This window comes from Ranitomeya variabilis, chromosome 5, assembly GCF_051348905.1.
Source record: "Ranitomeya variabilis isolate aRanVar5 chromosome 5, aRanVar5.hap1, whole genome shotgun sequence".
NCBI lineage: Eukaryota > Metazoa > Chordata > Amphibia > Anura > Dendrobatidae > Ranitomeya > Ranitomeya variabilis.
This window is the reverse complement of record NC_135236.1, coordinates 101422750-101435121: the sequence shown is the minus strand read 5'-3', so window position 1 is coordinate 101435121 and position 12372 is coordinate 101422750. Positions and strand designations below refer to the sequence as shown.

The 12372-nt window shown below is 40.3% G+C and overlaps 1 protein-coding gene across 1 annotated transcript in view; it reads right to left on the bottom strand.

The window, feature by feature from the left end:
• Positions 1–9400: 9400 nt before the first annotated feature.
• Positions 9401–12372, bottom strand: part of ANTXR1 (ANTXR cell adhesion molecule 1) — a 211227-nt gene continuing 208255 nt past the window's right edge. Inside the window, exon 18 of the mRNA XM_077263047.1 lies at positions 9401–11025. Coding sequence (XP_077119162.1) covers positions 10750–11025 — 276 coding nt within the window. The 3' untranslated portion in view covers positions 9401–10749. The remainder of the gene's footprint in view (positions 11026–12372) is intronic.

Sequence of the window (12372 nt, the reverse complement as noted above, 5' to 3'; positions counted from 1 at the left end):
TGTCACATGAAGCAGAAGCACACCGTCTACAGCAACCAGCTGAAACACAAAGCCAGAGAGAAGTGCGACTACAACAGCTACGACAAATCAATAAGTCACATACAAAAAGGAAGACATGAACTTCAAATACAAGTAAAAATGTAACCCATGATGAAAACACAATTCACGAACACAGCTACGGTCCCATGAACTATTTATGTCAAAGTTGTCAATCTTTGAATTTTGGAGCTGAGACACCTTCCGATGGAAAGTGTGCTCAGTGCTGTCAGAAGGGGAAAGTCCATCTACCAATTCTCCAGTATCCAGGAAAATTCAAAACATTGATGGATGTTAAGGCCCCGTCTCACATAGCGATTTACCAACGATCACGACCAGCGATACGACCTGGCCGTGATCGTTGGTAAGTCGCTGTGTGGTCGCTGGGGAGCTGTCACACAGACAGCTCTCCCCAGCGACCAACGATCAGGGGAACGACTTCGGCATCGTTGAAACTGTCTTCAACGATGCCGAAGTCCCCCTGCAGCACCCGGGTAACCAGGGTAAACATCGGGTTACTAAGCGCAGGGCCGCGCTTAGTAACCCGATGTTTACCCTGGTTACCAAAAAAAACAAACACTACATACTCGCCTTTCGGTGTCCAGGTCCCTTGCCGTCTGCTTCCTGCTCTGACTGAGATCCGGCCGTACAGTGAGAGCAGATCACAGCGGTGACGTCACTGCTGCGCTCTCACTTCTCACTGTACGGCCGGGAGTCAGTGAGAGCAGGAAGCAGACGGCAAGGGACCTGGACACCGAAAGGCGAGTATGTAGTGTTTGTTTTTTTTGGTAACCAGGGTAAACATCGGGTTACTAAGCGCGGCCCTGCGCTTAGTAACCCGATGTTTACCCTGGTTACCAGTGAAGACATCGCTGGATCGGTGTCACACACACCGATTCAGCAATGTCAGCGGGGCCTCAACGACCAAAAAAAGGTCCAGGCCATTCCGACACGACCAGCGATCTCGCAGCAGGGGCCTGATCGCTGGTACGTGTCACACATAGCGAGATCGCTATGGAGGTCGCTGTTGCGTCACAAAACTTGTGACTCAGCAGCGATCTCGCTAGCGATCTCGCTATGTGAGACGGGGCCTTTACCTTTACCTATGTTGCTTTCATTTTAACACAGGGGGAGGGGTAAGTGCACATAGGGAAGAGGACACACGAGGGATACAACTCAAATGAGAGAACACATGAGGGAAGAAGAAAGCACAGTGGTGGAGAGAGAGAGCACACAAGGGGAGAGCACATGGGGTACACAAGTCAAAGAAGAGATGATATGAGAGGAGAAGGCAGCAAACGAGGAGAGAGAAAGCGCACAGGGGTGAATGAGACAGAGCACAGGGGGGAGATAGCTCAAACAGGACAGCACGAGGGGAGAACACAGCACAGGAAGGAGAAAGACAGCAGACATGGGGGATAGCACATGGGGTAGACAGGTCAAAGAAGAGAACACAGATGGGAGAAGTCAGCACATGGGGAAAGAGAGAGTGGATAGGTGGGTGAGCACATGTGGGGAGAGATTCTCGACTCTGCAAAGTCTGCCCCCATCGTGACATTACCGCCCTCCCGATGCGATAGCATCGGGCCTCCATCTAGTATATAATAAGCTTTGAAGTTGTTGCGCATTGTATTCTAATGATCGAAATGTAATCTGATGGACATGTCAGGACCAGCTTGGCCTTCCTTCTCTGTCTTTTAACGTTCCCTCGTTACCTATGATTGACATGAAAAACAGATCCTTCTTCATTCACAAAGGAAGCAAAACCTCATGCTTGCTCATCTCGTGCTGTATTCTAATTAGTGGCAAGCATTCCAATGGACATGTCTGGATAAAGCTAGACACCCATTTATTGCCTTTTAACACTGCCCCCCCACCTATGATTGACATACAGCTCTGCCAAAAATTAAGAGACCACCACATCAAAACCCTGTCATGGGCAGCCCAATCTCCAGACCTGAACCCCAATGAAAACCTCTGGAATGTAATCATGAGGATGATGGATAGTCACAAGCCATCAAACAAAGAAGAACTGCTTACATTTTTGCACCAGGAGCAGTGTGAAAGACTGGTGGAAAGCATGCCAAGACGCATGAAAGCTGTGATTAAAAATCATGGTTATTCCACAAAATATTGATTTCTGAACTCTTTATGCGTTAAAACATAAGTATTGTTGTTTCTAAATGATTATGACCTTGTTTTCTTTGCATTATTTGAGGTCTGAAAGCACTGGGTTTTTTTAGTAATTTTGACCATTTCTCCTTTTCCGAAAAAAAATACAAAATTTATTGCTTGGAAATTCGGAGACATGCTGTCAGTAATTTATAGAATAAGTGAAAAAAATTACATTTTACTCAAAAATATGCATATGAAGAGAAAAATCAGACAAACTGAACATTTTGCAATGGTCTCTTAATTTTTGTCAGAGCTGTATATGAAGTCTTCTATTTAATCCACAAAGCCAGAAAAGTCTCACACCTGTCATCCAATGGTATATTTTAATAATTGCCAAGTGATCAGATTGACATCTCTGGACCATGCTTGTTTCCCTTTCTCTGCCTTGTAATGCTGCTCCTTCATTGATGTGGATGATGTCTTCTACTTCATCCATAAAGCAAGCAAAGTCTCACACATGCTCAATTTATGCTGTATGTCCGATGGACATCTCCAGACAATGCTTGTTGCACCTTATCTAACTTCTAGCACTTCCCCTCCACCTATGATTGACATATATGACATCTTCTACTTCATCCACAAAGCCAACAAAGCCTTAAACCTGTTATATTCTAGTGAGTGCTGAGCAGTCACATGTACGTCTCTGGACCATGTTTGTTGCTCCTTCTTTGTCTTAGAACACTGATCCTCCACCCATTATTAATGCAGATGAATTCTTCTACTTCATTCACAAAGTCAGCAAAGCAGTTATATCTGTTCACCTCATGTTGTATTCTACTGAGTGCTGAGTGTTATGATGGACCTCCCCAGAATGTGCTTGGCGCCCTTTCTTTTCCTTGTAACACTACCCCTTCTCTGATTGAAGTGCATGACGTCTTCTACTTCATCCACAAGGCCAGCAAAGCCTCATGCTCAGGCTCTCTGCTTAAGTGAGGCATGCCAGCTGGGTAGATGATGTCATCCATGTCAATCATGGTTGGAGGGGCAGCTTTACAAGGCAGAAAGGGGGTTGGAGATGTCCATGGGACAGCTCGGTATTAATTAGAATACAGCACAGGGTTAGCAGGTGCAATATCTGAGTTATCTAATACAGGCTGGTTGTCAGCAATTTCTTGCTTGACAATATAAAAAAAAATCTGTTCTATGTTCTATCCCTGCAACCAATTTGACTCAGATGTCGACTCTCAGCTGTTAAACATAGAGCTAGACTGATGCCATGCTGACAACACATAAGCGGGAGAATATGTTTGTAAGCCATCAAAACATTTCACTCTTTTCTGAAAATACGTTTTCGGAAAACTATGAAATACCTTTAATGTGGTGTAGGTGTTTGCTTTTATATTGATTGCATATGGTGGAAAACAGAACAAAATGGTAGGGCTTCTACTTAATCTAGAGTTGTATTGCCAGGACACAACACATGGTTCTCCGGTAATAATATTACACTACCAGAATTATTCATTTGGCCGCCCCAAATGTGATCCAGAATTACAAGGGCTTTTCTCAATAGTGAATATAACTTGAAGATTCTGGAACCTAATGCAAAACCAAACCTGCCAGTCCTGAATTTACAAGGACTGGCCTGAAAGTTGAGAAAAAATCACGGCAAATTTGACGCATTCAAAATGGAAGAGATTTGTATGGGTGGACATTCAGGATTAGAATGGGGTGTTACTGGAAGCATCTAGAACATTGATTATTGGAGTTGGGGGAAGAACATAGACATCCTATTTCCCCAACAAAAAAGTTTGCGAGTATAGCAAAATCAGTAACAGTACCTTTAAACTACCATTCATACTGTAGCTTATGCTACTAATCCCCAAGGCCTGAAGGACATTTTGGACCACTTCAGGGCTTGGGGCAATTGTGACTTCTGCATCCCTTATATTTACACTCCTGAAGATAGAAGAGGAAGACCAAGCAAAGTCATCAATAATAATATTTCATTGGTATCACTGGTTTGCCACAAAGTCAGTTGACAAATATTACTGCACATATTAGCCATTTGGTGAATTATGCCTCTGCATATCACAGAATCTTACAGAATCATGACTTGTATTCCTGGTATCCCCTTAGGAAGGAACAGTCTACCAAGAAAATTGAAATTCCATGTAATCTATCGATGTCCATGTTATGTTTTATGTGACCCACTATGCAGCAAGGTAGACCTCAGATATAAGAAAACCAGCATTTTGTATAAAAGAAGGGTTTCTATTTATTTTAACCATAGTGTGCCTTAAAAGTTTCAAGTTTCCTAGGCATTGGATTTCATATCACAAAAAATGGCAACGTGTTTCGAACGCACTCCGCGGACAAAAAACTCAAAAGTGTGCTTTCAAAACGCACTGTCAATTTTTCTGATATGGAATCTAATTTTAGTCTTTTTCAATAAAGTGTAGCATTTCAAGGAGCAGGAATCTACTTTCGCTATTTTCGACTACTACGTTTGGTCACAACGGAATCCCTTGCTGCTGCACACCTTGATCTGTGACGGTGAGCTGGTTTCAATTACCTTTACTAGTATTTACATCCATAAAGAGACACTATAGATAAAAGTTGAGAAGCCAGCTTTTGACCAAATTGAGACCTTTAAAGTCTCACAGGTGGTCTATCCAATTGGGAATCCACAGGTATTTTCTGGCTATTGGAACCTGCCCTTTTGCTCAAGCAGTAGTTGTCTTTACCCTTCGAGGAACCGGCACAAGAAAAAGCTTATTGTGCAAAGAAGCAGCTTACCAGAAGACACCTTATCGATAAGTAATATCTATATGAGATTTAAGGGTTGGATCAACGGCTGCATGATCATTTTTGATTGAATTCTCACTTAAAACTTTGTTTTAGACCCATAAAATCTTTGAAAGTAATTTTTTTTAACTATCTGTGCCTTTGCGTAGGCTATTTCTTGAATTGATCTCTACATGTGTATTAAAAACAAAACCCAAATTTGAAGTTACAAGCACTGTCCTAAAAATTGAGACAAATCAAATTTGGGGTACCATATACTGAAGAGAAATTTGGGGTACCTATTCTTTATGTAGGGAGTGTATTTGGCACAATGATGTCCAGCTGCGAAATGGATTCCAATAGAAATAACATTAAAAACATATTTATAAACATTTCTTTGGCATCATGAAATATTTCATTAGAGGTCTTTGGAGAGGAAAGCCATAGTAATGCAAGAGTTTATTGTGTGCAGACAGATGTTTGTCAGTACAAGGAAAGTGAACACTCTAACAAATCCCTTCATAGGGAAACTTGTATGACAATATTCCATACAACAAGTCCTGCTTGGGCACAAAAATATCTTACATCTGTTATCCAGATAGGTATGAAGTGATATCAGTTATGTACTATCGATAAAAAGTTGCATGAGAAAACTCGGCATCCCCCGACAAATTGCTCCCATTTTGTGTCATCTTTGTAAAATGGCGACCATCCATTATATTACATGGCAAATTGGTATTTTGGAATAAGAATTAGGGCTCATCCAGATTTTTTTCACATACAAGAAAAATGATCCAAGTTTTATCATTCATTTTGTTCAGAGATTCATCACATTTTTCACCAGTGTGTCATCCTAGTTTAGTCCTAGTTTCATAAGTTTTTCTTGGATGAAAAAAAAAAGTTTCTCTACTTTCTCTTTTCTCTTATCTAGCGGTCCATGAAAAATGGACAGCACTGGGATGGCATCCAAGTTCTTTTCAATTTTTTCAAGGACCCATAGACTTCATGAAGAGCACAAAAATGTACAATGCTTTGTTTTTAACCTGATTTGTGACTTTATAGTCCAAAAAGTCACAATTTCTGCTGAAATGATGCAAGATTTGGGCCAAAATATCAGGCATGCATAAAATAACTCCATGGATGGGAAGCTGGGGAGCAATGTACTCCTGAAGAAAGAAGATGAAAACAACCCTTTAACCTGTAGGTTCAATAATCTTTTTACAGATAGAAGGTAAATACAAAGCAAGATTCTTTGTTTTCATTAGTGTTTGCAGCAATTGCATCTTGCAAGATGTTTTATTAGTCAGAGTTGTACAGAGCTGTGTAATCTGGAGCACCTATTGTAATATTAGTCTGGCTGTGTAATTTGGAGTTCCTGCTATAAAAATAGCCTGCGTTCATCCTCTAATAAACTCTTCATTAATGTCACTTATTGCCCTTGATAATTGAGAGCCAGGCTACATAGTGGCTCCTGACTGCTTATGTCTGCATTAGCTTTCAGGACTGGTCCAGAATATAGGATCCGACTTTTTGGTCAAGATTACCAAAACTGCCAATGTATTGGGATACAGATTACAAAGCAGAACTGCTGTTAGCCATTAGACCATAGCAAATGGTGATTCTTAGGTGGCGGTCAAGACTATGTAGCAAGATTTCGTTTTTAGCGGCAGTTCAGAATATGTAATTAGACTTGGTACTACACAGTCAGACTGCAGTCATATTAGGGTCAAGGCTGCAATACAAGACTGATATGATAGCAGAAGAACTGGACTTTATAGCCAGATGGAAGCATAGAGAGGCATCCATACTACATTACTAGACCAAATATTATAAGGGCTGGTCCAGACAACAGAACCAGCCTACTGTTATAATGGGTGGTCCAGACCACACAGCTAGACTATTGTTATAAGGGCTGGTCCAGACAACATTGCCAGACTACTGTTGTAAGGGTATGTGCACACGTCAGGATTTCTTGCAGAAATTTCCTGAAGAAAACTGGAAATTTTCTGCAAGAAATCCGCATTTTTTTTCTTGCGTTTTTTTCCCATTTTTTTCGCGTTTTTTTAGCATTTTGCAAGCGTAATTAGCTTGCAGAATGCTAAAGTTTTCCAAGCGATCTGTAGCATCGCTTGGAAAACTGACTGACAGGTTGGTCACACTTGTCAAACATAGTGTTTGACAAGTGTGACCAACTTTTTACTATAGATGCTGCTTATGCAGCATCTATAGTAAAAGATAGAATGTTTAAAAATAATAAAAAAAATTAAAAAATGGTTATACTCACCCTCTGCAGACAGCTGATATCCTCAGCGGCGTCCGTTCCTATAGATGGTGTGGTTCAGGACCTTCGATGACGTCACGGTCACGTGAACGGTCACATGACCAGTCTCGCGACCAATCACAAGACAGCGACGTCATCGCAGGTCCTGAACCACACCTCTATAGGAACCGAAGCGGCAGCATGCAGCAGTGAGAGGCGGGAACACTCCGGAGGCCATCGAAGGTGAGTATATGACTATTTTTTATTTTAATTCTTTTTTTTTGACCAATTATATGGGGCCCAGTCCGTGGAGGAGAGTCTCCTCTCCTCCATCCTGGGTACCAACCGCATATAATCTGCTTACTTCCCGCATGGTGGGCACAGCCCCGTGCGGAAAGTAAGCAGATCAATGCACTCCTAGGTGTGCGGAATCCCCGCAATTCCGCAAATTTAATAAACATGTTGCTTTTTTTTCCGCGATGCGATTTTTTCGCGGAAAAAAATGCAGCATGGGCACAAAATATGTGGAATACACTGAAAATAATGGGAGGCATATGTAAGCGTTTTTTCGCGTTTTTTTCGCGTTTTTTTCGGATTTTTATCACGTTTTTATAGCGAAAAAACGCGAAAATAACGCGAAAAATACTGAACGTGTGCACATGGCCTAAGGGGTGGTCCAGACTACTTAGGCAGACTACTGTTATAAGGGACTGTTCAAAGTACAAACAAAGCAAGACTCCTGAATAAAGGGGTAGTCCTCCAAACTACATAGCCAGACCACTGTAACCAAGGTTGTTCCAAACTTCACAGACAGATTATTGTTATAAGGGGTAGTCCAGCCTGAATAGCCAGACTATGGTAATAAGGGGTTGTCCAGACTACATATCCAGACTACTGTTATAAGGGATGGCCCAGACTACATAGCTAGACTACTTTTATATGAGATTGTCTAGACTACATAGACAGACTACTGTTATAAGGAATGGTCCAGACTACATAGCCAGTCTACTGTTATACGAGATTGTCTAGACTACATAGCCAGGCTACTGTTATAAGGGATGGTCCAGAGAATACAGTCAGACTACCATAATAGGGGCACTGCACTCTACACAGCCAAATTACTATTATAAGGGAAAGTTCAGATTACATAGCCAAACTACTCTTATAAAGAGTGGTCCAGACTACATAGCCAGATATATGTTATAAGGGAGGGTCCAGAGTACATAGCCAGACTACAGAGTTACACTACTATATTCCAAATTGACCAGTCCACAGTCAAGGTTAGTGCTCTCTAGCTTTCGACAAGAGCTGCACAAATTTCCTGAGATTCCAGGTTTCTTGGTGAGGTGTTTGATACGATGGCCTGGCTTGATGCCATCTGTGAAGCTAGTGTTGCACAGTTGACGTCCCACCATCCAGCTTATTGTAAGCTGAGCCTGGGATCCAAGAAGGTAAAGAAATTGTTGCATGGCCAGAGAGCACTAACCTGGACCATTCACCAAGTCTGTGTGAAGTGATTTGCTTATCTCTACCCCACACATTAAAGTAGATTGATGGTTGAACAATCAATCAATGAATGAACATTGTTGAGTGATTGCTACTCAGACATAGATATTTTAGTCCATTCACCGTTTTATTGTCTGTTAAAATTGTGAAAACTGTCCAAGCATGTTCAATGGCACCAAGTGAAGGATGACCAATCTTTCTGGGAATGTTCTTTAAGAGAACGATCATTTGTCGTTGACAAACCTTTCTTCTGACAATCGAAGAAAAATTCAAACTGGGCCAACTTCGTTTCAGTCAATGCTAGTGTGTCATCAGCGTGTTAGAATAAATGCAATTGTTACATTTCACTCAACAAATGTTTGTTATAAGTGAATTAGTTGACTTTCATCAACTTTACTATAGCGTCTATCTTTATAGGGGCATCTTAAGATTTTAGGTTTAGTGTCTCTTTAGGGTTGAGCATCCCATAATGAATGCAATAGCTAAAACATACGTATCTTAAGACAACATCACAATCTGTGAAAAATAAGAACGTTCCGACAGTATGTGTTTTCACTATGTTTCCATCTGTCTTATGTTCGCGTTTCCTTTCCATTTACATTTTCCACTGTCACCAACCTCCACTTTATATACTAGACAGCAATTATTAACACAACAGTATCAGTTTTGCTCTTTCTTTTGAATGACACTCTTTTCTTTGGTGAATTCACTCCATTTTATGCACATTGCTTGTGTAGCGCCATAGAGTTCCCAAATAAACAGTCAAAACAGTTTTGTAACTGGCAGCCATTACTGTAAAATATTAATGAACATGTCATTATGTGAACTGTGTGTTCCACAAAGGAAGCAGATGATAAACAAGAAATGACCCCTATATGCAACGCCCAGTGCCCCCTATACTACAATAAGCAATATCTTCTACATTACAGCTATTTCGAAAAGAGAATGCAAGTGTATACATGATAATGGTTAACCCACTATTCCTCTGTGGCAGAGGGCCCAGCAACGCATTGCGAAGCTCTAAAGTAATCTTTTATAGAGTCTGCTATAGCAGTTTTTTTTTTTTCATTGCAAAGGTCCAGCCTTCTGCTGTTCATTATCATAAATTTCCATAAGGAATATAAATCCCTTCTCTGAGGGGATTTAATACAATTCACTTTATATTTCCAATGCATCCTCAACAGAAGCTCAATACGAAGATGACAATCTGTAAATCTTCCATGTTGGTAAAATGTGTGCACACCTATTTCAAAAAATTTAAGACGTCTGGTTTCTTCATGGCTCATTGTGATCCACCAGGAAACCAATGCAGCCTTCTCCAGTCTAGATTATTTTTGAAATTGACCAGTAGGTGCTGTCGTTTTTCGGGTTCTTTGTAGAACATCTTGAATATATTAAAATAATGTAACCCAATGTATCATAAGACAGAATTAGATTGATGCATGTTCTAAACTGTCCAATCAATCCATAGTGGTCAACAATTGATGCAGTTTTTCTTTGGCAATTAAATAATTTCATATTTAATTTTTTTTTATCTAAAAAAACCAAAGTATTTTAGCGAGGAGATGCATTAATGCATTTTCATAGGACGACTTGAATGGCTGAACACATAGAAACTTCCTTTGCAAGACAAGCTTCTTAAGTCACTCCTTCACAGATCTCCTGAATTTTCATACGAGTGATGTAACTTTCTGACACTTGCCAAATCAGACATGTTGTCCAATGAATCCTCAGCAAATACTTCTTTGCTTCCAATAAGCTAAGATAAGAACTTTCATTTTTTTGGTGATAGGGTGGGTGAAATTCAGTTTCATCTTCTTACTGAACCCAGCACATTAATAGTTTCCATAGTTGACCAAATATTTAGAGACGGCTGTTAGTCCAGAATTTCCCGAGTATGGATAAATCCACAACTCAACAAAATCTAAGAGTGGTTATAGATGGTTTTGGTCAAAAGTGTTCCAATGAACATCACGTCCATTCAAGATCAAGAATTTCTCAAAAATGCAACCCCAGCATTACTGGAGATAAAAGTTGCACAAAGCAATCTAAAGCGAAGGTCTTGGTGGTGGTCTGCTGGGTGGTGGAGCTCTGCATGGAGGTGAAACCAAGGGTGGAGGTGGAAGACAGATTGTTGGAGATGGAACAGGTGGAGGAGAATGTGCTGGTTCAGGAGGTGGAGTTATGGGAGGAGGAGGGGTGTAAATTGGGCTATGCGGTGGTGTGTAGATTGGACTGGATGACATCAAATTATGAGAAGCATTGTTTAATGGGTATCTTGGTGGCATTGATTTCTTTTCCCTTGTGAAATTGATGCATCTTCCCTGAAAAAAAAGGGAGAGAGAAATAAATATAGTTTTGTTAGAAGCACAGCGAAGTACCTGGCTAGTGAAGCATGGTAAACATGAACTCTGGCACAACATTCTAGCTCCTGGTAATATAAGATACCTTAACAGTCAATGCAACTCATAGCATAGAAAGTGTCAGACATTTCAGCAAGCCGCACTTGCCTTTCGGTTACTTTCCAAAAATGACACAACTGACTCAAACACTTAAACCAGTTGCTGGAACAGAGAAGCTAAATAGAGCCCAAATAAATTGCACTGAGATTTGAAAATATGTGAATTATATGGCAGATTCTTTGGCTGCACTTGGGTGGAAATCTGTCAGCTCAGGGTCATGTAAGGATATTAACTCACTATAGTAAGTTCCGCAACACTCTGATTCTACAGTGGTTCTCGAGAATGGAATGAGACTCGGAATTCTATATGGATTCAATTTCTCTCTCGCCTCAGCAAAGCATTGCTCTCTGAGTGATGGGCATAGGCTCCAAATTTGTTCCTCATGGTGAAGGTGTTAAACATTTCCCCTGGGGTTTGGAAGAGCAGGCCTGGAAAATATTAAGTAAGTGGTGCTTGTAGGAATGGATTAATGTACGGTCTAATAAACATGGTTTTCGGCACAACACTCAAGTAACGTTTCTAACATACAACATTCAGACAGGTCATAGAATATGTAGAATTTTACTTCTCTTACATGCTGTACCAGGCAATGTGTATGGTACAAACAAAGGACCCTTAGTTTTTATAGGTGCTTTCTTGGCTCTAGATTGGTGCTGGATAGGGCTGGATTCCTTCAAATCCCTCAAGCATCTCCAATAAACATGCTCATGGCTCATGAAGTCTTTAATTTCCAATTCTTTCAAGGCTCAGTCTCCACACTTAATTAGGTAATACAAGTCATGGTAAAATCCCAATTGGCAACCTTATTGTTTTCCAATTTCGAAAAATCATGGGTAGTCTCTTCTATGTCTTGCATTACTTTCCTCTGCATTTTAAAGCAGCCATCGCATGACTATAAATCACTGTTTACTGCAATCATTATAAGAACATGAATTATGTTTTAAATTATTTTTTGGAAATTATTCACAATCAAAATAATAAAAAAGCCGAAATAAATTCTTTGCAACTACAAAAAAAAAAAGAGTAGATTACAAATACGATTTAGTTCTATGTTCCTGGTATTATAATTTTGCATTAAAATAGCGTAGCATTCTATAGTTTTCATTGTGCTAAAATTCTAGATAGTTTGATAAGTCAAAATTCAATTTTGGTCTGCAAATAGATGGTTTTCTAGAAATTCAGGGCCAATTGTTAAGGCTCGCTCACACT